Consider the following 27,751-nt stretch of genomic DNA (forward strand, 5'->3'; position numbering starts at 1 on the left):
CGTGAAGCTCCTCCCAAACCTGTTATACTTTGCTCTCTGGCGTAACAAGGAGATGAAATGAACTGGAGAAAAGCACAAAAAAGAAACCTTGGTAATGGTTCCTGTCCTTGCAAAGGAGCAAAAAAAAAAAAAAAATGACAACATTGTCGAAATCGTCGTTCATCTTATAGCACCGAGTGTGCTGTCTGAGGTTTTCATTTGGGTTTTCCGGGAGACTTTCCACACGACTGTCGACACAGTTCCCCATAAAGCCGGCCTAGGACGCACACAAACCCCAATGTCCCCCACTCCTTCCTTCGGTCTATTCTCTATCGGTCCACGCCTGTACACCCCTGATAGCCACAGCATCATGCACAATATTATCGCTGTTCGGTGTCCTATTCATGGCGCAATTAACTTTGCAAAAAAATAAAATAAAAATAAAAATAAAAATAAAAACACCCCGAGAAAGAAGCCATGAGCGGTGCGGCGCGAACTCGGACGCACGTCCCGATCTCCTAGCGTGACGTAATTAGGTACGTGTGACGTTCCAACACCGCAGCGAGTAGCCACGAGTTACCGTTTCCCACTGCAAATTCGTCTGCTACGAACAAGGCGCGGCGCCGCTTCCGGGGACTCTTCACGTCACAGACTGGCCTCTCTCTCTCTCTCGTGCGCGCTACAGGTCATATAGGACCCGCATAGACCACGCTACAGGTCATATAGAACATGTATAGACCGTGCTACAGGTCATATAGGACCGTGCGTGCGCGCGCGCGCGCGCTTTCCAATAGCATCCTTTCCGAGGCAGGACCGTCTATCAGAAAAATCCTGGATCCGCTCCTGTACACACACACGCACGCACGCAGACAGACAGACACACAAACAAAGCAGTGTGTCCAGTCCAGGATAGGTACTGTCCTAGTGACAGTAACACGGTCAGCTTCCGAGCCTTGGGAAGTCAAGGGAATAATAATAATAATAATAAGCTCCAAGCTCCAATACCAACTTCCACGTACGTCATACATGTAGTTATGGCTGACATATATGCGTGAAAAACGCTTTGCAAGTCAGTGACTGGCATACAAACACACCTGTTTACTTGTTTACTTTCACAGACAAGTGATTGCAAATTAGCACTCCTTGATAAAACCTACAGACACGACATTTTTATATATTTTTATATTTTTGTATATCTAACTTTTTTTTTTCACGAATCTCTGCGTCGTCCTGAGCTTGCGCCATTTAGAAACGTTGCGCGGACGAACGCACCATGCTCAGCTGTATTCCGTAATCCTGTTTTGCTTTCCTGCACGAAAGTAGGTATAGCAGTTTATTTTCCTTTTCCGCGGACGCCGAGCTTGAATCGTATTCCGCTCTATTCTTAAAGTACTTCGTGGCAATCACAATGATACGGATGCATTACTCTTAATCTGTGCTGATCTCCCGACTCCAACTATGTTTAAAGCCTTCATTCTCGTTGGACCAAATGCACACTGTTGCGTGCACATCCAAGAAAGCGGAGCACAATAATTTTCTCGACGATCTCTCTTCAGCCGAGGACTTTGGAGAGGATTTGGTTTCTTCACCGCGAAATCGAAATGGGAACTGGGCGGGACTTTGGAAACGTCATCGATGACGTCACCAGATGGCTGTTTAATTAGAGACTTTCAACTCCGGTGCACTTGCTTTGTGTTGCTGTCCGTGAGGCGCATCGGCAGATCCAATCGAAATAAGGTAACGCACCCTGCAATGAACCGAATTGCTAATCAGTGCTGCGACTATTATTTCGCGTATGTTGATTTTCTTTTACGATTTTCGGGTAGATTTTTTTGGGAAATACAACTGGCCCTTGACTTTCGCGTATTTCAGTATTCGCGAGTTTCTCCGCGGGCCCACACATCCCCCAGAGTGTCAGAGAAGGAAAATTCAAGCGGGCAAAAACACAACACAACAAGAGCGCGGGAGGCTGCAAAAAGAAGGAAGAAGAAGAAGAAGAAGAAAAACACTTTATTTTAATGATTGAGGGGTTTCACCCGTCCGCGCAAACACCAATTGCGACTATTTTCCATGTTTCGGTTTGATAGCTGTCCGCATAGCGTAGCTTGGGAATTTCGGATAGCAGTAATCGTAGCGTGTGCAAAAGCCCACCTCACCCCATCGTCTCATGCATCGTCGCATGCTGTTGTTGTGTTAGACAGCCGTTAGACAGGCTGGCTGCCTAATGGCTGCTTTTCAAACGAGCTTCATGTTATACGTGAGTGTCCTTCGTCCCTAACGCTTGCGAAAGTCAAGATCCAGCTGTATCACGTCTTTCCTACTGACGAATCGGTCCACATATGGCAAATAATTTCTAGAACAATAGAAAAGCAGTTCTGTGGGCAGGGTACGTTGTGGCAGTGTGCACTGAGGGCCAGTGCTGTCATAATTTATACGGACTTTCGAACTATACTGTCTCAACAAGGTGAGACGTTTGTTCTCCTCTGTGTCCGTGTTTTTTTCGCGCTACTCTATACTACAAGTATACCCAAGCAGCACAATGTACTGAAAGTCGAGTGCAACAGGGGTGGACGGGTAGGTGGATGGCCTTGAACAGACTCGTAAAACTAAAGAACATTGATAAGACACATACCGTCCACCCCTATTGCACTCGACTTTCACTACATTGTGCTGCTTGAGTACTGTCTCGTTAGCTGGATTCATTCATTATTTGCATGACGTTTTTTTATGTCTCTAACCGTGTATTCACACGAGCGACATCCTCACGGAATATTCCAGTGGAAGGGAAAGCGAAAACACTGCTCAAATTGCCGAAGTTTCGTCCCGTGTTATGTTGAGCATTCACACGGTGCGGAATATCGGGAGTGGCGTACTGCGCGTTTAGCAGACGACACTTCGCAGACGACACCGTCAGCGTCTTTTCCTGTCGTCTGCTACGGAATATCATGTGGCTGTGTAGCAGGATATTCCCCACGGTTAGCAGTGTACGTGACAGCAGAAAGCAGATTAACTTTTCCACGCGAGTAACTACCTGGAGTTCGCGATAGCTTTCTATTAGTTGATGTCCTTCTCGACGATTTAAATTTTAATCAGGGTTGCCTATCAGGATCACAACAACGGGGATCAAGGTGTCACGGACCGCAGTGAATTTCGCGCAGCACCACGAAGGGTTACCGCCGATGATTACCAACGTTGGCGGCAAAGGCGCCGCCTGATGTGAGCTCCTGACAGTTTCCTAAGCTCCGCTTTGTTGCTTGTAGCTTCAACTCGTGCTCGTCGTCTGCTTTGCTGTCATGGCGCACTTGGACCCAGCCAACGACTGGACCGACACGTCGGAGTGGAGCGACGCGCTCGTAAGTCGACACTTCTTTCGTTCTTCGCAGTTATTTATTTCTTCTCGCCCAATTAGCTGGGTTTATGACGGAACCAAGCTTTGGATCGTACTTCGTGTGTTGCTGTTTCGCGATGGCTTACGTTTTACGCTGTGCGACTTCAAATTATGTTCCGCGTCTGCTAGCACATAGACAGAAATCGCGACGGAGCCCCACATTTCGAATGAGCTGCGTTTCCGATCGTGTGTTTGGTGTGTACTCAAGAAATTTCATGTGACGTTTTGGCCTTATACCGTTTGTCCTAGGGATAAATAAATAAAAAAAGTCTAATGAACACTAATTCGTACTTTTTATTTAATTATGAACATAAAATAAATTGACTACAATAAATTAAAAGCCACCAAAGTTAATTCTACGCCCCAAAACCTCGCGGACCTCTCCATCGGAGAGGATCCCCTACATTTTTGTTGAAAACAGTTTTTGCGCTTCCACATATCGGTAACATGCAACAGTTATATTATTATTTCCGAGGAACCAGTTGTACTTCAGGATACACGGCTATCGTTGCTTTTCGATTACGCGCAGTGTGTATCTGTCTTGCAGTAATATGCAGTCACTCCTGGTTTAATGTAGTGGAAAGGTTTAGTAGAAGCGTGGGAAATTTCTGCAAAATTTTATGTCTGCACGAAGGGTGCAGTTTTTCGCTTCACCTACTCGACGCGCGCTCCTCTCAGACGTGAAATTATGCGAATGACGCCGGTATAGCTGACCTTTCGCTTGACAACTTACTCCTAAAAAAAGACTGCCTTTTGTCTTCTCGAGCTAACAAATGGCCATCGTTTGCTTACATAGCTATTCTTAGTTGCCAGATACCCAAGGCGTGTGTTTGACTACTGCATGTATCCTGTCGGAGCTGTTGCGCGCGCAGATCACTTTGGCCTGGGCCATCGTTATATTTAGTTCCGCGATCATTCGGTCCTCCTAACGCTGTCTCAAGACGGTACTTCGAGAAGAGGTTCTCAATAGAGCGAAATGATGAGTAGTAAAATTTTACGCGGATATAAAAGAATATTGCTTTGTACATATTACTACTTACACGGTATACTTACCGTGGAAGCTCGCGTGAAAGATGTAATAAATAGTGATTGCAAAACGAATTCGCACCAGTGTGTATTCTATTGCAGGGCATACTGAGTGTGCAGGTATACTGTAGAGCAGACATGTACAAGATACTCAAAAATGTATTTAAGATAAGATAATAAATACTAACGTTAGAATGTAATTAAGATAGAGTATAAATACATGAAAATTAAAGTAATTAAAATAGAGTACAAAATACTTCAAAAAGTATTTGAAATACAATTAAGATACTATTTATCCTTGAACGCAAAAAGTCACTGGTCAACGTGCCGTTATGCGACATGAATCACCAAAACCCCGCGCACTACGCAAGCCGCCGCTCTGTGATAGGAGTCATCTAAACACAAGTCCCAAAAAGATGACAAAGAGATACCAGATAAGTCCACTAAGTATATGTGACCATTAACATAGCAAACTTCTAGCAGGTCCCTGCTCGTTGAGGTCAGTGCTAGGTAAAGCGCGCTTTACAGGACAGTCACGCGAACAACAAGCTGGCTTCACCTCACGCTTACGTGTGTTTGGTGAAGCATGCTTTACAGGACTAACGTGAGAAACAGATAGCTGGCTTCACCTTACGCTTACGTGTGTTTGGTGAAGCATGCTTTACAAGACTAACGTGCGAAACAGAAAGCTGGCTTCACGTTTTGCACGCCAGTATTAGGTAAAGCGCGCTTCACAGGACTGTTACGCACACAGCAAGCTGGCTTCATCCCACGCTTGCGAGTGTGATGTGAGGAACGAGTTGCAGAACAGTAAGTTGTGTCACAAGAAACAGAAAGCTGGCTTCACCTTTTGCACACCAGTGTTAGATGAAGCACGCTTTGCAGGACTGTTACTGGACTGTTACTGGACTGTTACTGGAAACAAGTAATTGATTACAATTACTGTTACTACTGCGCGAAAAGTAATTCTTTACCGTTACAAATTACTTCATCGAAAATGTAGTACGTTACCGATTAAAAATGTAACGCGTTACTTTTCCCGTTACTTTTAAATTGTGGACCATAGCAAAGCCAACAAGCCTGCAGTGAATGTAACCATGCAGATCTTGTTGCAAATTCTCATATGAGACACCAACATACTTGATAAGTGAAATCCACAAATACATTTGAAAGCAACATACAAAACGCATACACGGGTTTATTACAGATTTATGTACACATTTAAAACAACATAGAAACATCCGCTTCGTTTTGTTACTATTGTTATGTTCAGCCGGCACAATTTATCATTACAGTCACCTATTTTACTGTTGCTCCAGTAGGTCGCGGTTTTAAGGGATTATCATATTACTGTGGCGTGCATGGAACACGTGTGGACTAGAGACGGGCGTCACAGTGACCTCTGCGTCATTGCTAAAGTCGAACTCGTTGTGTAACAGAAGAACAGATTGCCTTGCCGAAAAGGGTTGCCATTGTTGACAGAAGGATAAAAAAGTGATCGATTACTCAGTAATTGATTACCGAAAATTGTAATCAGATTACTTAAAAAATTACTTGCTCACAAAATGAATTGATTACGTTAAAAATTACTGAGAAAAGTAATTGATTACTAGTAACGCACTTACTAGTAACGCGGTAGGTACAACTCTTCACCTAACGCATGCTATCGTGTGGCGAAGACAACGACACGACACCGTCAAAACAACAAAAGCAGTTTCGCGTTGATTTGTAACTTGGCTTCCACTTGTTCAGTGAAGCATAGTCTCGTTTCTCGTTTAAACAGGTGAACGAATTTTTGTGAAATGAAATTCATTCTTGAGCAATCTACTGCTATCCTTTCTTTATTCTCGCCGTCTAAAACATACAATGTGATGATGGGGTAACAACGAAATAACGGGGACGATGAATAACGTAACCTTGTGAGTTCCCACTTCTTCATTGACAACTTATTTTATTCGATGTAAAATCGCCTTTTCTTTTCTTCCCCTTTTCTCCTTTTTTCTTCTCCTTCTCTTTCCTTTCTTTTTCTTTTCTTCTCCCATTTTCCATTTTTTTTGGAATAGTAAGCCGACCTCTGTCTGGCTGACCTTTCCTTTCTTTTTTCTTAATAAACACCCCCACCCTCGATGTAAATCTGGTTTTTCTATGTGCATAATACAACGTTAAGTGCCATATATTATGCTAGCTGTAGCGTACTCGCACGTGTAACGGTTTCGACTAACCCTTCACGTGTTTGAAAGGTTCCCTCCCGTCCTGCTGTCGGGCTATTCAGGCTATTCAGGCAGTTGGAAGAAGACCGTTACTGCTAATGGACCTGAAAAATAGATTACCTCTTCCATGCTGTGCAAATTTTGCGTCTGCTCTGTAGAGGGCGTTATTCCCGCATTAAAATTGGAAGCGTTGTGTAAGAGGTTAGTCCACAATGGCTTTCAGTTCGGAAGAAGTATTAGATCCATGACGTGCTGACACACCGGTGCACTAGTGAAGTGAAGTACACAACGGTGCACTAGTGAAAGACGCACGCGTGAGTCGACGAATTTGAAAGAAAACTGAAAGTCCGTTGCGGCCCTAACGTGCATAGCCGAAGTATTAATCCACATGTTATCCAACTGTCATTACGTCATTTTTCGTCATCTCCGTCATTACGTTTTCGGTTCTATCTACGTGATGGATATATAAATATACTGTATGTAAATATATATATATATATATATATATATATATATACATAAACACATGGCGAATTCTCCATGAGCCACGAAAGTCGACAGCCGTGTAGGTTCGTACGTAACAGTTGTGGAGAGAGAAAAAGATTTTAGTAACGGCGACGCAACATTGATGCAACAGCGATGCAACAGCGATCAGGCAGCCATGTCGTTATATGCTATATGATGGCACAACCACAGTTGTCCCAGCTTCTAAAGGGAGCGTGCCGCCACGTACAAACGATTTCGGCCTCCGAACGTGCCCTGCAATCGGGACAGTTACTTTTCCGTCGCTGCAAAAGCGTTAAATGCTCTTCATTCGGTTTCTTGTACATTCCCTCCCGCGACTGCGTTTGTATGAGAATCGACAACGGTACGCAGCCCTTGAGAGACACGACGAGTTGTCATGTTTGAGGCCATACTTGACAGCAGGCAGTACCTGACAAAAATATTGTAAATAATTAAAATAACAAAAGCGAGAGGTTAGTCTCTATAGTCTAGAGTCTTGATACACACATACAATGCACATATGTGCAAACAAACACATATCGCATACAGTCGTGCCTCGTTAATATGGACAGTTTCGTCCCCGACCAAAATCGTCCACAGAGCGAATCGTCCATATATTATCGAACACCAAGGAAATAACGAAAACAATGTTGAAGGTTTACTGAAAAAAATTCCCGAAGTGCCTGCTTGAAAGTGTACTTCGTTGCATGTTTGCAAAATGTCGGCAACACGTAGAGCCTGCTGCTCATTGTCCTCAAAGAATTGAAGAGCAGACTGTAGTCCCTCTTGAGCCATAGCGGACGTAACCGATGGTTCGGCGTTGCTGTGGTCGTCGACGTCAGAGCCTGACAGCTTGTGACAACTTGACAACTGTACCGCCTCTGTTCTCGTAAGCTGCCGAGTGACAGCACTATGTTTAACTAAAGGCACAATTCCTTGCACGGGGGTCAATCGCCCGTGGACATGTTCGGAACAGTCGTGACGTCATACAGGATTTTTCAGGCTCTTCACGTCCGCAAATTAACCCCCTTTCCTCTTATAGTTCTTGTGGACGGTTGCGAAGGAGAGGGCATAGCACCCTACGCAACGGAACGTCCTACTTTTGAAAAGTTCCTAGGTTTAGGTTTAGGGTTGCCTATTCCTCTGTAGAATGTGGAGAGAGGCTTGCCCTCCGTACCGATTCGTACATGGACTAAATATGGTTTGTACTTTGCTGGACCCTCCATTGTCCGAAGAGCGAGTTTCCATACTAACGAGACGAAAATGCATTGAAAGTGTTTGATCCTCACAACGATCATTCGTGATTCGAGTTGTCCATATTAACAGGCACGACTGCATACCAATATGAACCACCACCATCGCCAACTCCTTCGGCTTACCTCTCCAGTCGAAAGCCTGAGCCATAAATGTTACGGTCATCGGTCACGTTTTAAGTGATTCAAATCCCATTCGAAGCTTCGCAAATATATCGTTCTTTATCGATAGCATATCTTTTATTTTGTAGAGACATCTATTCAGAACCGCAGGTGAGCAGGCAAGTAAACGTCCATAACGGATGTTTATGAAATATGTAACACACTACCGAGGCAGCGGTTTCCTTAGTCTATCATTTTAATACCGTGCTTTCCAACACAGAAAATCCCCGATGCAACTGAAATGCCAACTGTCAGCGTGGTCTACTTTGTTGTCGTTGAAACCTGATTTATGTCCGGGCGTGAAAAGAGAGACCATTTACAAATAATGGGGTTATGTATCATAGGTATGAATCCATTTTTGTGACGCGTAAGTGCGAAACACTTCTAAAATACTCTTCCACATACAGAGGTAGGTACTCGAACCTAGTCGAGGCCAGCACACACGCGTGGGTGGGATCTGTTACTGCAGAGAATTTCCGATGTACAACTGCTAGAATTTCCGGTGCACAAGTGCCAGTTCTAAACGATATAAAACGCGTCATCGATAAAGGACTCGCAATGTGTGTGTGTGTTTTTTTTAAAGAGTAGCAAGCCAAATGTTGGCTGACCTCTCTCAACACTTAAAAAGAAGAGAATGTTTCAATCATTTAGTGCTATGTCTTTTATAGTGATAGTTCTGTAGGGACGACCACGGTTTAGGTCCTTCCGTGTCCCGTCGCGTGGCACAATCACGTGTCATCACCACGTGATGGCCAGACTGTGTCTGCGGTACCCTTAGAAGTCGGCCCAGTACGCACATTCCCTTCAGAGCGTTAGTCGTGACGTTGCCCACCTCTGTGAGGCCGACACCGGCGAGCTCTTTCAGCACTACCACCACGATATAACGATATAACCATGATATAACGAAACATTAAAAAGCTTGTTTTTTCTGTGGTTTTTCTACTTTTTCCTTTTTTTAAATGCCTCTTGGTCAACGTGAGGTCGTTTTTTCTACTTTCTTTTCTATTCACGAATACTGGGGTAGCCTGACCCGACTTCGTCGTGTCTCACATTTCCTAATTTTTTTATATCTCAGTCATTCAATCAGAGAGCTTTCATTTAAGTCTCGATAGCACTTCAAAAGGAGTTCCGCCAAAAATTTGCCACCAAAAATGGCACTTATAAAGCTGTGGCAGTTGAACGCATTTGGCGCAACGCCCAAAAAGATGAAGCCGACTTTTATGTGATTCTATGGTTGCGGTGAACGCGGAAAAATTCGAATATTCGAATAACGGCTTTCATTGTGTCTGAATTCAATCGAAATAACAAAAGTATACTATTCGTATTTGAAATATATGTAATAGAATGCTCGTACACTCCCTAAACTACTACACTACTACACTACACTAAAATTAGTGGTTGCTGCGCATGGTTTGATAAACCATTTTAAGTTAATTAATTAAAGAATGAAGGTTGAACAGGATTACCTGGAATAATCACCAGGGCCTCACTCAAATGCACGAGAACACGCATTCGTTTTAACATATTATTTCTTACACATTTCCCAGTCACACACCAGCTCGCGTGGCTTAGTCGCTACGACGATTGCATGCCATGCCGAGGCTGTCCAAGCAGCACAAAATCTTGGCCCAATATTGGCTGCACATTGGGAATACCGGTCCAATATTGGGCCAGTATTCCAATGATTCGAGCAATATTGGCTCTCCATTGGGCATATTGGCCCTATATTCCCAAGGTTTTACCAATATTGGCTCGACGTTGGGCATGTTGGCCCAATATTCCCAAGATCCTGCCAATATTGGTTCATCAGTGGCCATATTGGCATTTCCAAATATTGGTTATATGCAGGGAATATTGGCATTTTTTTGGAAATCTGGAAATCAGATACTATAATAATTTCCCTGGGTTAAATCAGAATCACACAGGTACATGCAATTTTACCAAGGGAGCGGGCCCAGGGTCGAAGCAGGGCACCGGCTGTGCTGTCTGGGTCTTTTCCCTGGGTTTTCCTCAGTCGCTTCAAGTCAAATGTCTGCACAGTTCCCTGTGAAGTCGGCCCAGGAAGCACGATACCCCCGGAGCAACATTCCGGCAGGCGGAGCGCTCGAAAGTAGCACACCACTAGCACCACGACTCGTATTTAGTTGCACGAATGCAAGAGATGGGCAGCACCTTTCTCAACACACGACGCGAACTTCCATCCGCAGTAATGTATGCAAATTCAGCCAAAACACGTGGCATATATTGCAGATTCTGACAGCCCCGAAAATTAAACCGTTACTACAGAACGCACTGTTCGTGCCCCGTATGAATTATTGGGCCCTTGTTTGAAGAGCAACATCACAAACAAACATCCACGAGATATTTCCTCCTGCAAAAGCAAACCCTTCGCCATATTGCAAGCGTTCCGCGTGATAGCCATACTAAAAAAAATATTCTTAGCATTTAATGCGCTCCCTCTCCACGGCTTATACGGACTTAACCTTCTTCGAAAGTATAAGCAAGGTTTCAGATACAATAATACAGTTTTGCTTCATCTATATACAGTATGCAACTTGATGAAACCTCCGGAACTATTGTACGACATCAGGGAACATCTGATTGTTATCCTTTTCACAAACAAACCATAGTTTTAACAGGCTAGAGTACAGTATGCCGGACATGATGGGAATTGATGTTCTGAGGCTGGAACACATAGAAAGGACAGATACATACAAAGCCTCAAGTGCCTAAGAAATTGGTGATGAAAGAAAAAAAAAAAAAATCACTGAAAAGGATGTTCGTCTCCTACAGCTGGCTAACCTTTTCAGTGACTTCCTTCTTTCACAGTATGCCGGGTTCGCTAAATAAGTTAAGTACCGAAAATATAAAAACTCTCTCTAGAGGAAAACGGAAAGAGTATTTCTTGGGCCGAAATTTGGCACATTAGTCGGCACATTGGTAAGGGGGTTTTCTTCATTTTTCGTGCTCTCATTTTGATGCGCAAATGTACATCTGAAAGCTTGTACAGCTCCCGTCAACCTTAATAATAACACTGAAAAAATAATGAGATATCATCCCCGAGCGCGATTACAGCAACCTTTAGGGCCATGAGGAAACCTTAATTGGACAAAATTATTCTGTTAGTTTAATGCAACGATTTAGTTCACTTAACATTCCCCCCAGTGCCCCGAGGGTGGCTGTTATCACGCTCGCAAATGAGACAATTTTTCCCCAGTGTTATTATTAAGGTTGATGGAAGCTGTACGTGTATGGAAGCATACATACACGTGTGGGTAACCTGCGTGCACATTTTTATATAGTAGATTTGTTTTATAGCGATATTTATGTAGCTATTGCGGCAAACAGCTACAGTGTAGCTTTTCGTTCCCATCCCAGCATCTCTTCTGGAACGGGAAAATGCCGAAATAAATAATGATGACGATATGCAAGCGCCGTTGCCACTAGTCGAAGCATTCGCGCGGTGTTGCGAGACTTCCGATCATCGCTGCATACATCACACGACAACGATACGATGCGATCCCCAACAAACAACAACAACAACAACAACAATAAATGAAGGAGAAGTGATGACGACATGGGATGTTTCTCAGCAAAGAATCATATGGTACATGTATATTTCACGCGTCCGGAGTGCCCTGCCAAACCATAGCGATCGATGCGCGAGAAATGAAGGTGCTGTTATTGTCACCTCAGATAATGTCTATCGACAATGGAAACTGAACGAGGAACAGAGAGCAACTAGATAGACGAAGAAGTGCTCGTCACGGGGAGATGTGGAGAGCAGCTTGGGGTGCTGCGGAGAAAGTTGGCGTCGGCGCTGAATAGTTGACGGCTGCGAAGAGATGGATCGCCGTGCATCCATCAATGCACCCGTTTGTGCCCGATGCTATGAAAGAAAATGCACCCTTTGGTAGCTGTGCTCCGATTGAGCGAACACGTCGAACAAAGTGCCAGCCTAACATGAGATACAATGAGCGTAGGATAAGTATTAGAGGGAGTTGATGAAACTTATTTTTAGCGTACATATATAGAGCTAAGAAGCTTAGAGATGCGCTAGAGCGTTAAATAGAGCGTTGGATCTGATGCTGCGTTATATGCAAATTTTCTTTGGCACGAGGGGTGGGGGAGGTATATTTATTAGAACAAAGACAAAAAAGGGGGAGGAAAGGTCGGCGACACGGCGTGTCGTCTTGATATTCTGCAAGAAAAGAAAGACAAGAACAAAACAAAAGAAATAATGAAAAGAAAAGGCACGACTTCAATGAAAAGACACGGAGGACTAAACAGTAAAGATATGTGACGAGCAGTTTTAAAAGCAAAGCGAATACGATGCGATATAGTAATAATAACAATAATAATGGTAATAATAATAGTAATAGTAATAACAATAATAATGGGAATAATAATAGTTATAGTAATAACAATAATAATGGTAATAATAATAGTAATAGTAATAACAATAATAATACTAAGAATTATGGGCAGATTTACATGTAAGGTGAGTCAGCCTACATTTGTGTGGCGACATGCTACTCGTGCCGCAGGGTAGGTAGTTTTTACTGAACCGAACACATATGCGGCATACGTACAGATATACGCTATATGTACCGAACAAATGCACACGGGTGGAGCGCATCTTCGTATGAGGCAGTACTCACTTCGTTTCATACTTGTTCAGCCTTTCGTCGTGGCCCGGCGCAGCTCCCCAGTTTCGCCCTTTCCCCTACTGCCCGTGAAGCGACATGATGGGTCCACCTCCCAAATAAGGTGGCAGCATTTCAAGGTGATAGGCACGTGATTTCTTCTGTGGGCCCACGCACGTCTATACGAGCACCCCATTATTGCCTGCCTTCTGAGTGGGAAGACACTTAGTCACGTGGTTTGTCCAAACTCTACCCTCTTCCCTGCTAAAAAGACCAACTGCCGTAGTGGGACTCCGCAAGAAAATCAACACAAAGGTTGTGGTCTATACCCATAACCTTTGGGATGTCAGGAACATGTGTACGAAGGTATCTCGTTCCAAAACTGCGCAGATTTTATTCAAACGAATCTATTACGAAGTGAGCGCTTCGCCCCTGTGAAGCGAGAGGGCACTGAAAGCAGCGCAGTGGTGACACCATCCGGTAAGAGAGAACGCAGCTTGCGAAGCAGACGACAATGCTGGGTGACGTCACGGTATAGCATGGAGCTCTGTTTTCTGCTCTTCGCATTTCGGTTTCGGTTTGCTGTTGTCATCATTTACGAATTAACTTACTCGCACAAAATAGATGCGAATGTTGTATTCGGCATCCAGGGGGTGGTCCGTGTTCCGTACGATGCTCACCTGTTTTTTTTTTGTTTTTGTTTTCGAATCCTTCGGAGGTCTCCGTTTAAAGGGGCACTATAGTGCTAGAATTCCTCCGGTCGCGGAACAAAAGGCGCCGTTACTTTGATGGTAATACAAAGGGAACGGGATTCATCACCATCACCATTACCACATCACCATCATCACCTTCGGGAAATATGCGCGAACGAAACCCCAATTTTTGATTTCCCTCTTCCTCTGCTGCTCAAGAATGGCGGCAGTGCGGAGCGATCTGTCAGTGGTCTGTTCAGACGATCTCTTGCGATGATTGGGCAAATAGTTTGAGGAGACCAATGAGAGGCCGCGCCACATTGCCACCCGTCGTGTGTCTCTATCGCTGTGTCTTTTTCTCAGTCCGCGTCGTAAAGTCGCTGTTTTTGTCATGTCAGATACACGCACACTATACCCCGCTTATGCACGTTACTGCGTATTCACACGAGCGACATCCTCATGGAAGATGCTACTGAAAAAAAAAAAAAAAAAAAAAGAGAAACACTGCTTACAGAGACGAAGTTCCGTCCCGTGTTATGTGAGCATTCACACGGTGCGGAATATCGGGAGTGGCGTACTGCGCACTTAGCAGACGGCACTTCACAGACGACACCGTCAGCGTCTTTCTTGTCGTCTGCTACAGAATATCTTGTGACTGCGTTGCAGGATATTCCCCACGGTTAGCAGTGTACGTGAACACCGGACGTTGAGCGCTCGCGCTCAGAAAGCTATGACGTTTTTCGCGTCTTCTGCTTTTGCGGGGAATGTCGCTCGCTTGAATACACGGTTAATTCAGTGTAAGAATATTCCATACGATGCCGACTCGGGTCCAGCGATATAACTCGCAACTTTCACGACCGAATTTAATGTCAAAATAAAAGGACCAAAACGTTAATCGCTTTTCCTTACCTCCTGTACAGGCTGTACTCCGGTGTTGTTTCCCAAATTTTCATTTCGGTAGCGTGAAATCCCTCCCAAACCATTATCCGATTAGAGGATTAACGATTTCAATGGGGCGGCGTCAAAACAGGCACGAACTGGGAGAGTTATAATGCTTTTAGCCTCTCAAAGTATATGTGGTTTCGTGTTGACGTTGAACTTTACGTCCCGGTCCCAGGCACGGGGGCCGAAACGACCTAACACCGGCAAAATGGCAAGCGGATCACCACGGAGGAATTAGTGGTGTTTCGATAGGGTTACCTGTAGAATGTCGCGCGAAATTCTGGTTGACGAGTTCGCTAACTGGTCTTGACGTATCTCCACGCGGGGAACGCAGCCGACGACCATGCTGCTTTTAAATTTCGAAGGTGGCTATAACGATAGATCCATTTTTGCGATGATAGACACGATGACGCACGCAATTTATACCCTTCTTGAAATTCGATAACAATGTGAGTTGCTGTCAGGGCGTTATCTTGTTAGAAAAGGAAGAAATGACTTTGCAAAAAAGAAGAAAAAAAAAGAAAAATTTGTGCAACCTGCAGAGATCTTAGGCAAATGGTTCCTAATGCCGGAAGCGTTAGGAATATAGCGTTAGCGTTAGAACATATAGGTCCCTGCAAGCCCCTGGGAAAAATCCCTGGAATTCCAGGGACTGGCATGGTCCCAGGGGCAAATGCAAGCGAGCTGGTGTATACTTGATGTTGGCAACATGTCCCTGCGCGCGCGCACACGCACATTTCATATTTCGCATACATATATATACATTCTGTTGTCTTTTGATTACTTTCTCCATATGCATTCCCACAGCTTCTTCAAACGTTAAGTTATTTAATCCAAAATATTTCTTAAAACAGGACCACAGGTACGCCGGTACCTTACACGCGAAGACTGCGTGCCTCACCGTTTCTATCAGACCGCGAAGCTCGCAGTCCCTTCTGCTGTTTTCCCCCACAGATAAAACATGACCCTCACGGGTATGACCTCATGCGCCACTTTCCATAAGAATGATTTTCTTTTGCCTTCTAGCCAGAAACCATGTATTATTTTCCAACTTTCCGCTGTTATCGTAGATGGATATTTTTTTTATTTCTTTCCTCCTCAGATCTCTGTATAATTCTGCTACTGAGCTTCCGCTGTAGTCCTTGCTCTTGTCTAACCTTTACAATTGCAGCAATGTGTGCTTCACTGCTTCATAAATTGCTGGCTGCCATTCCGACATTGGACTCCTGTGATCTATGCCCTGTTGACTAAAATGTCGTATGTTTATTCTCTGCCAAAATCTTGCTACCTGCTGCCCGATGTCCTTCCCGTTCAACATCCTATATATTCCATGTAAAACATATGCCTGTGATAACTGTTTCAGATCAGAATTCTGTAAGCCCCCAATTTCAATAGGCAGCGTCATTTTCTCTTGCGCTACCCATTGCGTTTTCCTATCCCCAATAAAGTGAAAGCACAGTTTTTCAATTCTACGGCGTATTTTAGGAGAAGGGTAAGCGACAGAAAACAGGTACGCGCATTTCGGTATCATAATTCTTGTGACAATTTGCGCTCGAGCTGTAAGTAGCGTTCCTGGTTCAACAGACTCTTCCTTAATTTTTTTCAAGTATTTTCCTAACTTCATCCAATTGTTGTATGCAACCCAGTCCTTGATAAACCTGACTCTGAGAATTTTGGACTCTTCCACAATGCTCAAATCCAGATTTTTCCTGGGTCCCTCCCCACCTAAATATACCAATTTTGATTTGTCTCTATTTATTTTCGCCCCCACTCATTGTCCCATATCCTTCCATTACTTCCAAAGCCTTCTCAACTTCCTTTTCGCCTTGAACTACCATAGTGAGATCATCTGCGTAGGCCACCATGGTTCTACACTGCACTGCGCCAGGTAATCCAACCCCTTTCACTGCCTGACACTGGTTCAGCTCTCGTAATAACCTGTCAAAGGCTAACACATACAGCAGGGGAGAAAGGGGGCAACCTTGCTTTACTCCTCTTTTGATCCGAAAGCTCTAGCCCAATTGCCCATTGATGAGTAGCCTGCTCCTGGCGTTTTCACACATGGCTCCTGTTGTGTTGTATTGCCAACTGTAGGATGGGACAAGCGAAATCTTGCTCACATCACGTTTTAAAAATAGTACTGCTCTCGCCCTAAAAAGCAAGAGCAAGCAACAAAAAGAGCAAGATCAGAGAGTGTATTGGCATCAAATGGAAGGCAAGATCAACTAGTGGCACGTAAAGGATCATGGGAACTTCGAGCGCCTTGAAGCATTACGAGACGACCAGAGGCGGAGGTAGAAGAAGAACAACAGCATTCCCGGTGTGCGCGGCAGCATCGTCAGCCGGGGTAATCCATAACCGAAGCAGACGACAGGGCAGTGTCCCTCAATGTTGCCATGCTGCTTTGCGCCGCGCGCTTGCTGGCGCGCGCATCTTTCTAAAATCGTCCATTTAATCTTCTCTTTACGCACTCTGTTTTCTCACATTTCGGGCGTAGGACATGGGGATGCGGAGCAAAGCGGGACTTCTATAGAGCGGTACGTTGTTCAAAGCTTACGAACCGGTGGGGTACATATAGTGAAAAAGGAATCTCACGTCCTATACTAAAGCTGGTGGTTTCTTTTTGTGCGAAAGCGCGAACATCAATGCTGTGCTATATGCTCTCCAAATGCGTTCCAAAGCTCTTTTCGCGCCGCTTATCTTGGTCCCATTCCAAGACGGGAATAACGTCGGCTACGAAGCGAGAATACGAACTTGTAACGAATTTTACTGCGACTTCACGCTCTGGTCGTTGTACTTTACTCGACTTTGGTAGGTTAAGAGCAACTGCGAAATATTGGGATTCCGCAACGTACGAGAAAGCTTGGTAGCTACGTCATTTGGTCCCTGGTACTCAGGACAGGTCAGAGAAATATTGCTACTGCTTAAGCCTTGTAGCGATGTGTTATATATGCTATACAGGGTGTTTGCTCTAACGTGTCTAGAAATTTTATTTAAAGCGAGCGATAAAAGAGAAACGAGCGCTAAGTTTCAGCTACTTGACTAAGAAACAGGTGCTACTAGTGAAGCAATACCTGTTTCTTACTCAAACAGCAGAAAAGTACCACTTGCTTTTCTTTTATCGCTCGCCATAAATATAATTTCCGGACACGTTAGAGCAAACACCCTGTATATACCAGTGGTTTCAAACGAGCGAGACATATGGGCCCTATGGTGCTGTTTTCTTACGAAAGCGTGACACGCATAATTTGGTCTTAAGCACTCACATAGTTTATTAGGCGTTAAGAGGAAGTTAACGCTACACACGCTATGGACGTGCGTCATGGACGTACGTTAACGCTATGGACGTGCTTTAGTTGATACTATAGCTTTAGTATAACCTCTGCTATGTGCATCTGTCACACGATTGCGCTACAAATTAGAGGTCGCTTCCTTGTGTTTGTTGGCGTCGTGCTGCAAGGAACAAAACCGCACAAAGCGTGCGATATCGGACGTAAAACATTTACGCCACAGAGCTGCGAACGCATAGGTTTTAGTTCTGGCCTCTAGTTGATTTATACGAACACTTTTGTCGGATTAGGTGCGCGATTTAGTTGACGGTGAAGTTTATGGGCTGCCTTGAAAAAGCAAGCAAGGCGCTGTCGGAAATATCTGGCGCATACGAACGAATATTTATTGATTCTAGGGTGACATAGATGATGCTATATCTCTGATCCCAAATAGCCAAATAAAACCAGTAAGCTTCAATAAATATTAATGACGCAATTAAAAGCCTAATGTATGCGATGTGCGACAACGATAACTATCACCTAATGTATGAGAGCTATATTGGTAGGTTACAATGCCACTCGATATCAGACGCAAAAGGTTACGGTGACGTGTCATTCTTCAAAAAGACGGAACAGAAATTTACTTTAGCAGAGATTGGCTGCAGTACCTGTTGGGTCCCGGTAAGATTACGTAACAGTTTCAAAATCGATCAACCTTCAAACTTCGTACCCTTGTAATGGGGGAGGCGGGGGTATTAAGAAGAAGAAGAAAAAAAAAAGGAAAATAATGGGTGTAATGGGTACCTACAGGGTACGACGTACCTCGTGCATGGATCCCCCAAAACCGATCTCGTCTTACCTCCTGTCTCTTCCGGATATTGTTTTCGTCATCCTATGTCACGAGAGTTCCCTACACCCAACAGTTATCAGTGTTGAGACGAGCGAACCTTTATCTCTCGCGACTGACAGCGACGACATATCGGCATATCGAGCGGCAAAAGTTTCTTCGTGTTTAAGTCAACAATGACAACTGAAAGGTTGGGGATCAGCGCCTGACGGAGTTAATCTTCATCGATTACCAGAGAAGTTAAAAAAAAAAGAGAAAGAAATGAGGTAGATAAATATCGACATTCGCAAAATAGAAGACCGATCATGCGGTTGACAGTCACGGGTGCCGCTCGCGGCGCCACTGGCCCGAGCTCCCCCGCCGCCGCTGCCGCCGCCGCCAAAGAGTGCCCGCCACTTGTCGGGCGCTTGGGAAAGAGTGAGCATAGAACCCGTGTTCCGTGCAGCGAAAGAGTTCAAATCTGGAGATACGCGCGCTTCCCACGGGACCTTTGTTATCGAGCGGTGTAGGCACCTACAACGTGAGTTGGCAAAAGTGCATTTTTCTACTCAGAAACTTACTTTGACAAAAAGCCACAACTTTTGTCCGTGTCATCGAGATTGAGCGCACATTGTGCTTCCGGAAGTTTGGAGGTGCTATCCCAAGCAGCACAATGTACTGAAAGTCGAGTGCAATAGGGGTGAACGGGTAGGTGGAAGGCCTTGAACAGACTTGTGAAACTAAATAACATTGATAAGACACATGCCGGCCACCCCTATTGCACTCGACTTTCAGTACATTGTGCTGCTTGGGATAGGAGCATGCATGGACATGCAGGAACGTTTGCGGAATTGCATGATTGCGTTGTCATCATCACTCCACCTTCATTTCTTGTTGTTGTTGTTGTTGTTCGCTGACAGTTAATGGGAGCAAAAGTTTTTGTGCCCGGAGGTTTCGTTTTTTTTTTAATGAACTTGAAGTTATACGCCTTGCTTGCGAGTGAGTTTGATACCTGGATTGATATGAGCTCAGGTTCAATACAGACAATACACAAAAAGGAAACAAATCTTCATTTGTGACGTTGCCTACGGTGGATTCTTCCACTTTTATGGGGGCTTTGGCGTCGACGGTCTGTGATGCTCGCAAACTTCACTTTACAGTCAATATCAATACCTCGGATATACAATATCCTCATACAGTACGCTGCACGCGGTGGCATGCACACGAATTGGGATTGCATGATGGGATGCTTTGTCAAATGCTAAGAAGTTTGCTTTGTCGTTTGCTTTGGAGGGAGTTCATTGGCGGGAAACGTTGCTATGAGCTTGGGAGTTCATTGGCGGGAAAAAGTTGCTATGATCTTGCTCCAGAACATCGGGGCTATTCCTCCTTCCACACTGTACAGCCTGACAGGAGTAGCACGTCATCAATCTCACTTCATGAGAAAATGAAATTCTTCCGAGTTCCGAGCGCACCTCTCTGCACAGTTTGATCTTAGCAAGGAGTGTAAAATTCCTAGCATAGAAGGAATACCTATCGGTAGAAAGCATTACACTTCACTATTCTTCGAGCTTGTAAAAACAAAGAACGTCTCCTGAGAACGCATGACGGGTTACCTTGATTTCCTTCGTCCGTCTACTTGTTTCCTTGCATTCGACTTCACCTTGACATCATGAAATGATGTTGGGAAGAAACGAGAATGTGTCACCTACCGCTTAGTTAACGCATAATTCTGAACGAAGTCCTGCTTGGGTCCACCGAGCGCTTCGTGCTCATGCTCACTTGTTTCTAGAACCTAACAAGGCTGCGGCAAAGAAATCCCTGGTGTGTGAGTAGCATGATATGTCCGATTCGAGCAAAAAAAAAAAAAAAAAAACCCTCCATCAGCGTTTCAAACGTTTGTCGAGCCACTTTTTTACATCCCCAGGTTCCTACCAAGACAAAAAGTGAAAAAACCAAACGAAGCTCGAAGCACACACTATACGGTTGTATTCGTTTATTGGACTCGAGCGTCGAGTGAGTCGACTCTTTGGTTTATGGCCTAAGCTGCCCTTGCGCCATTAAACTCCGAATCATCATCATCATCATCAGCGACTCTTGGTGGGCGAAAATACCGCGGCTCGGCTCTCGTGACGTCATCCACGTGGCGGTGACTCCAGTTCTAAAATTCGAGGACTCAACACTAGGGGTGCTCGATAGTCGACTCCCAGCGATTCTCGAGTACCTGGAGCCGATGATGTATATACGGTGATTCTCACACGTCATGATTCCGAGTCTCGCGAGATCATTGAAACCAAGGACCATTTTATATACGCGTAGCGCCACCAAGCGCGTAACCTGTCCACTTGTCAGAGAGCATTGGATAAGCGAAACCGAAAGTGAATTTGTAATGTTTGCGTTACAAATTCAGTTTGTTTCGGTTTCGCTTTTCCAATGCTGTTTGACAAGTTGACATGTTACACGCTTGGTGGCGCTACACGCAAGTTAGCCGTTGGTTTCAATAATCATTGAAGCCCGTCCGTGTGACAAGGGTATTATATCACGCTCGACGTCGTCACAGTCGACTGTGATGACGTCGAGCGTGATATAATACCGCGCATTTGGTGATCACCAAACGCGCTCTTGAGACAGAACGTCACCGCCTAACATGTTGAAGTCCAATGATTCCACAGAATGGTGCCGTTATCACTCCTGATTGGACGAAAGTGCGGCGCTTGCGCCTTTTTGTGACACTTACTATAACTGCATAAGTGTCAGTAAAAGGCGTACGCCTCCCGTTTACAACAAATCAGGAAAAAGGACGGTGTCACTCGGGATGATGGTTGGCTAGGAGCATGTCATGCGCGGAAGTTGGTGTGTTGGAGGTACCCGGGTTCGAATCCCGGTGCCTGCTGTGCTGTCTGGGATTTCTCCTCAGACGCTGTGAGACATATGTCGGCACAATTCCCTTAGAAGTCGGCACAGGACGCACATTTCCCCTAGAGCGTTAATCGTGACGTTGCCCACCTTCGTGAGGACGACCATGGCCTGCTCTTTCAGCACCACCACCACCACCACCACCACCACCACCTAGTTTGTAGCATCAGTGCGCGCAACATAACGCTCTCCTGTAGAACGTGCTTCACTGCTGAAGATGAAAGTGTGAGGAGAAGCCGAGTGACAGTTTCCTTTTTTTTTTACCGGGTTGTCAGCACCGAGAAGCAAACGTGGCTCCGAAAAGCGTACGGATGTGAACAGATGGAGAGAGGACAGTAGGAAGGAGTGAAAGACAAGGGAGGTTAGCTAGCACAAACCATAGAAGGCTGTATCCTAGCCAGCTAGGTGGCAGGTTGTAACGATGACAATGACATACGATGAGAGAGAGAGAGAGAGAGAGAAAAGCACATCATACTACTACATGATACTAATTCGTTGAATTCAATTATTTTTATTTTTTACGTGGCGAGACAAAGGTGACCGTGACCGACTCGATAATGCACTCTTAAAACAGAAGTTCACCGCATAGCACGCTCCTAGCCATCCGTCATCCCGAGTGACAACGTTCTCTCCCTTGATTTGCTGAAAACTAGGGGCGACGCCATTTTTGTGGCATTATGCAGTTCATAATTGCCACAAAAATGGCGTACGCCCCTAGTTTTCACCAAAGCAACGGAGAGAATGTTGTCATTCGGGGGATGATGGTTGGCTAGGAGCGTGCTATGCGGTGAAGCCGGTTTTCGTCACCACCACCACCACCGCCACCATCTGGTTTTAGAGTGCATGGTGCCCCTATTTCACGTCTCTCGCGGAAGACGACAACGTGTCCGAATGACTTCTACAATGCCACTAAGTCTCTGGTTTCTAACCACGTCGGTCTCGCATCCTCCGAAAGAGTATATAGGCCTACACGTGACCAGGTGATGCACGGAGTCCGAGTGAACTGTGCTTGCTTCAATACTCCATAACGCTTACTGGCATGGTCGTTGTACCGGCAACCTGTCGAGCACCACTTGGCCACTGCGGCCTTCAAATCACTTGCAAGTTGCAAGTAAAGGGCATAATATGGTGCTCCAGGGGATACCAGGACACAGCGGCAGCCGAGGAGGCGGATCACAGAAGACCTCCTCGTGAAATTCACTTCACGAGTTGCGAGGACGCATACTAAGCTCGCTACGAGACCGGCTTATTAAGGTCACGTGGCTAAGTGTACTCTTTCCTTGCATGAATCAGCGAAGACAACCCACACTTTGTGTCCGTGCGCTTGCTGAAAGGCGTAGATGTGTGCTCAGCATCTCTCTGTGCTCTTTTAGGACCCAACGCTCGCAATATCTCGAGATAAGTGATTAGCGTCTTGGTTTAGCCCACACACCGGGTGTTCTGGAGCAGTGGGCTGCATCGACGCGGCTGAGGTCTCCATTTGTTTTCTCCCTCTCTCACTGTCAGTGTACTATAGATTAGCGAAAATTGATTGGGTTTCGACGTCTTCAGTTTAAACTTTAAAACCGCTTCAAAAACAGAACCGAGACAACGTTTACTGGGACGCGGTGCACACAAAAACAGGCAAGACCGTCTCACGCTCTCCTCCACACTTTCAGTTCTATATTTCGATGTAATTGGAATTTTTTTTTTTGTCACATTGCGCGCTGCTTTGACCACCAAATAATAGTGGTACGGAAGAAATCGGTTGAGATGGAAGTGGTTGGGTGGCGAGGGAGACAGGGTTGCCGTATGTTGACGTCACACATGCGGGCAGCGTCACGGCTGTAGCTGAGATGAGATAAGTGATATAGAGAAGGTAGAGAGATGAGAGATTGGATGAGATAATGAGATAAGAAGGAATGAAGGTTGAAAATTGATGAGTAGAGCAGTCGACGTCGGGAATACTGGGATGTCCTTTATTTAATGCCTGTCAGTAGAGGTCAGTAACTTTGTATGCAGACCCGGGTACAAGACATGTTCCCCGAAGCAAGCGGGCTAGGCTGCTAGTTTTGAAGTATCTTTCGGTGAAAGAACAACTGGGATGTCTGTTATCGTCCAGCGTGGAATTTCTGGTGTGCCTGCCCGTCTTACCTCATTGTTCGATAGGTTTAGTTTGCGGACATTGTCTGCAATTGAACGATAACAATGACAACAACAACAACTAGCTTTATTTTAAGATAATGAATCCTTTCGTTCCTGTTCGTAGGCCACATTTATTGATTGACTGATTGATGATCGATTAATTTATTTACTTTTTTAAATAGAGCATGATTTGTACGTTCGGGAAGCAAAATCTCAAGTATCGTTAACTACGATGACCCCATTGAATGCTTTCATAGTCCTTGCGTGCGTTTGCAGCAATATTAGCTGCAATAACTCTCAACACATAGATAATTTGCTTCAAGTTTAAGACATTTATTAAAAAGTGATGTTTATTAGAAGTTTATTACAATCACAAATCTCTCATCCGTGCTTACGTCTTTTTGCTGCACTGTTGTTTATGCAACAACAACAGATACATGATGATGACTATGGCATGAGGTGTTTCACAGTGCTTGTACATCCTACCAGGGATAACCCTAAAACGAAACGGTCGTTTGGCTCTAAGCATTGAATATCCCGCTGTTGTGTCGATTCATTCTTACAAAGCGTGGTCCACCACGCGAAAGTTTGTACTTATTAAATTCAGGAAGCTTCAGTGCCATTTTTTTAGTGTCCTATATAGCCATCTTGGACTTGAGACTCTCCTTGTGTACCTGCTTCTGCTAAAGGAAATACGAGTAAAGCTATAACACAAATTTTATCTCTGAGCGAGATGCGTGTACACTGTTCCACTCATTTTCAACCTTCTCCTTATTGAAAGCGGTACCCCGCTTTCTTTAATGAACGAACGTTTCCTCCAACTCGATTTATATAGCCCAACGTAAAATAATTTAATAACAGACAGTACCGCAGAGATAAATTTTATATCTATACGCAACTGCTCTGTTCTTCGTACAGGTATTCGGCGCCGTCCTGTTATTCTCTATGCTTCATTAGTGAAGCGCATCGTGGATCAAAGCCTGTGAAATCGAGCTTCAATGCTCTCTCTTTTCTACTACTCTCCCACTAATCAGTTTTAAAACTGAATAGCGTGATATTCCAGCAATCAGCGAAGCGATTGTTGATGTCGAAGAACGTGTTGCAGCTGTAAGGGGAAAAAAGAGGACTAAATTGCAGGAGAATTGCACGTTCTAGTCCCATATGTTGCAATTACTCGGCATTTTATTCCTCTGACCCTGAAATGTACTCCTCAGCCACGCAGGTACTCCCTAAATTTCGCATAAACTTCTAGCTTTCAGTGTCGAAAGAAACTAATGTCTCTGGCAATGCATCTTTCCCCCAAAAAAGGATTAAAATTATTCCTTTTTCTCCTGAGAGTGCACAGAGTGCAATGTTTCGACTTTTACCAGCTCCCATGGCATCGTGGTTAGTGATGAAAGATGGAAGTCACTAAAAAGGTTGGCCAGCTGTAGGACTCGAACCCACATCTTCTGGATTACCGGTCCAGGGCTCTACCAATTGAGCTAAGCTAACACACACCTCCCGAGCGACTTCCAAGGGCACGTCATCTGAAGGGACAAATCAACCACACACTCTCTCACTCATCCGGGATGAGTGAGAGAGGGTGGTTGAAAGTGGTTGATAGAGGGGTTACGCGTTTTCGATGTTTATTTTTGGACGGATTCGGCGTATGTTTTTCGATGTTTATTGATCTTCGCGAAATCGGAGTCTTTCGATGTTTTTCCTTGCGTGTACATGATTTACCCGACAGGTATCGGCGAATACCAAGTACAATGTAATTTCAGTGCTGTGCGCGTCTAACGCTGGCTTGGTAGGAGAAATGACCTGCTGAGTATGAGAATATGTTAAGAACATGTCCAAATGTAAGTACCTCTAAGAAACAGCTCCTGCCTTTCACTAATTAGACGAGTCCTATAAGTGCTGCCAGAAACGACCGGAAGGCGTTTGTTCACCTTGTTCGTTAAGGGCGAAACGCATTGGACGTTTTCTCGGCGTCAAAACGTCGCGCGTACGCCATGGCCTTGCACACGCGGCGAAAAAACGCCAGCGAGGCGACCACCCGAAACGCATGGGACGCGTACGGAGCGAGTGACGCGCGCCACTGTTGCTATATTCGTCGACCACAAATATCTGTTAGACCGTACAGATGCTCTTCTTTCCTGTGGTTCGTGCGTTCCTTCATTCCAGACATCATTAAGATCTATAAGTAAATTTAGTGTGATGGATAATGTCCCAAAAATTTATGCGAGCTGCTCATACGCCACCTTGTCCGCGGCACGGTGGCCATGGTTCTGTCTACTTCTCGGAAAACGCGCCCCTGACGCGCGCGAATATCTGTAGTCGACAGATTCCGGAGTACGCCGTCCGTGCGCGTTGAAAAACTGGTTTTTACGAGGTCACACGCACGCCGAGCGCGCGCGCGTCCTGAAAACTTCGGAAAAACGCTCCATGCGTTTAGCCCTTGACGATGATTCTTCAGATTCGCGTGCGCCGCGATTGCACGTGCTCCGATACGCGCACTACACCTCTTCCGCAGCCGACATTTCCTTTCTATGTGTTCCAGCGACATATTTCGCTTTCTCAGTATCAACTCGAAAAGCAGCCGTGTCCTCGTACCAAAGATATTAATCGATTTATTTGTCCCACTTGAGCAAAGAAAAGCGACGACGAAGAAAGTATGGCAGCCACGCTACTCTCATCCTGTCTCTGTGGTTCTTCGGCCGCAGTGTCACTATGTCTCTCTGCGTGGCTGTGCACGTACGTGTGTTGATTTACTTTCTAGATGTCAAGCTGTCGTCTGTGACAGCTCAAAGCCCGGGCAAAGGACATTGTTGATCGTCTCTCGTGACGTGCACTCCGGGAATGAGCGTGATTACAGCCTCGTTGCCACATTTAGGAGATGCACGCATAGAGTGACGCGTACGGGAATGAAAAGCGGCACCGTAACGACATTAAACAGTAAACTGTGTTTGTCCTTGTTCGTTCTGTTCTTAGTTTTTTTTAAATTCTGTGTCAGCGCCGCGAAGCAACTGTGGCTATGGGCGGCGTACAGGCGTGGATTGATGAAGAGAGGACAGCAGGAAGGAGTGGGGGACAGGGGAGGGGGGTGTTAGAATGCGTCCTGGGCCGACTTCAGGGGGAACTGTGCCGACATTCGTTTGGAAGGTGTTCGGAAAACCCAGGGAAAACCTCAGACAGCACAGCCGGTGACAGGATTCGAGCCCGTGTCACCTCCCAGTCCCGGCGCGGAAAGCGATCATCGTAACCACTATGCCACGGGAGCAGGGGCACGTTGCTGGCATCGCCTGAAGATCGCGGCTTCGTAACGCCGTCCATGCTCGTGCAATGAGCGACGGTCCTGTGGTCTGTTCCTAGTGTGGCCTGACAAGACACACTGTCGTAAAGTAGAGATGGGGTAGTTATAGAAGGGTGAGGACGCAGGCGAGTCGCTAGTGGACGATATCCGTACTCGAAACCCCCCGAGATTATTGACTAACCCAAGTCGTATTCTCTAGTGGTTTCCGTCAGGACCATTTAAAGCCCAGCCTTAAAGCCCAGACTTAAAAAGACGATAAAGCCCAGCCAATTCCCTGCACTCTATAAAATGAATTTCACCACATAGCACGCTCCTAGCCAACCATCATCCCGAGTGACATCGTTCTTTCTCCTGATTCGCTAAAAACGGGGGCGTACGCCATTTTTGCATTTTTTGGCACAGTTCCCTTAGAAGTCGGCCCAGGACGTACATTCCCCCAGGGCGTGAGTCGTGACGTTGCCCACATACGTGAGGCCGACAACGGCAAGCCCTATCACCACCACCACCACCACCACC

At 45.3% G+C, this 27,751-nt stretch overlaps 1 protein-coding gene across 10 annotated transcripts in view; it reads left to right on the top strand.

Moving 5' to 3' along the window:
* Positions 1 to 27,751, top strand: part of LOC135366769 (secretin receptor-like) — a 192,875-nt gene that overhangs the window by 5,739 nt on the left and 159,385 nt on the right. For 3 of the 10 annotated variants that reach the window (XM_064599660.1, XM_064599662.1, XM_064599661.1), the window contains exons 1-2: positions 1,600 to 1,716; positions 3,240 to 3,332. The exons of 2 other annotated variants lie outside the window; for them this stretch is intronic. In XM_064599660.1, coding sequence (XP_064455730.1) covers positions 1,615 to 1,716; positions 3,240 to 3,332 — 195 coding nt within the window. In that variant the 5' untranslated portion in view covers positions 1,600 to 1,614. Of the gene's footprint in view, positions 1 to 1,599; positions 1,717 to 2,361; positions 2,444 to 3,239; positions 3,333 to 19,290; positions 19,439 to 27,751 lie in introns of those variants that run through there. 5 more of the 10 variants (XM_064599664.1, XM_064599663.1, XM_064599667.1 and 2 more) reach the window with 3 other exon arrangements.

The sequence above is a fragment of the Ornithodoros turicata genome, chromosome 8, assembly GCF_037126465.1.
Source record: "Ornithodoros turicata isolate Travis chromosome 8, ASM3712646v1, whole genome shotgun sequence".
Lineage (NCBI taxonomy): Eukaryota > Metazoa > Arthropoda > Arachnida > Ixodida > Argasidae > Ornithodoros > Ornithodoros turicata.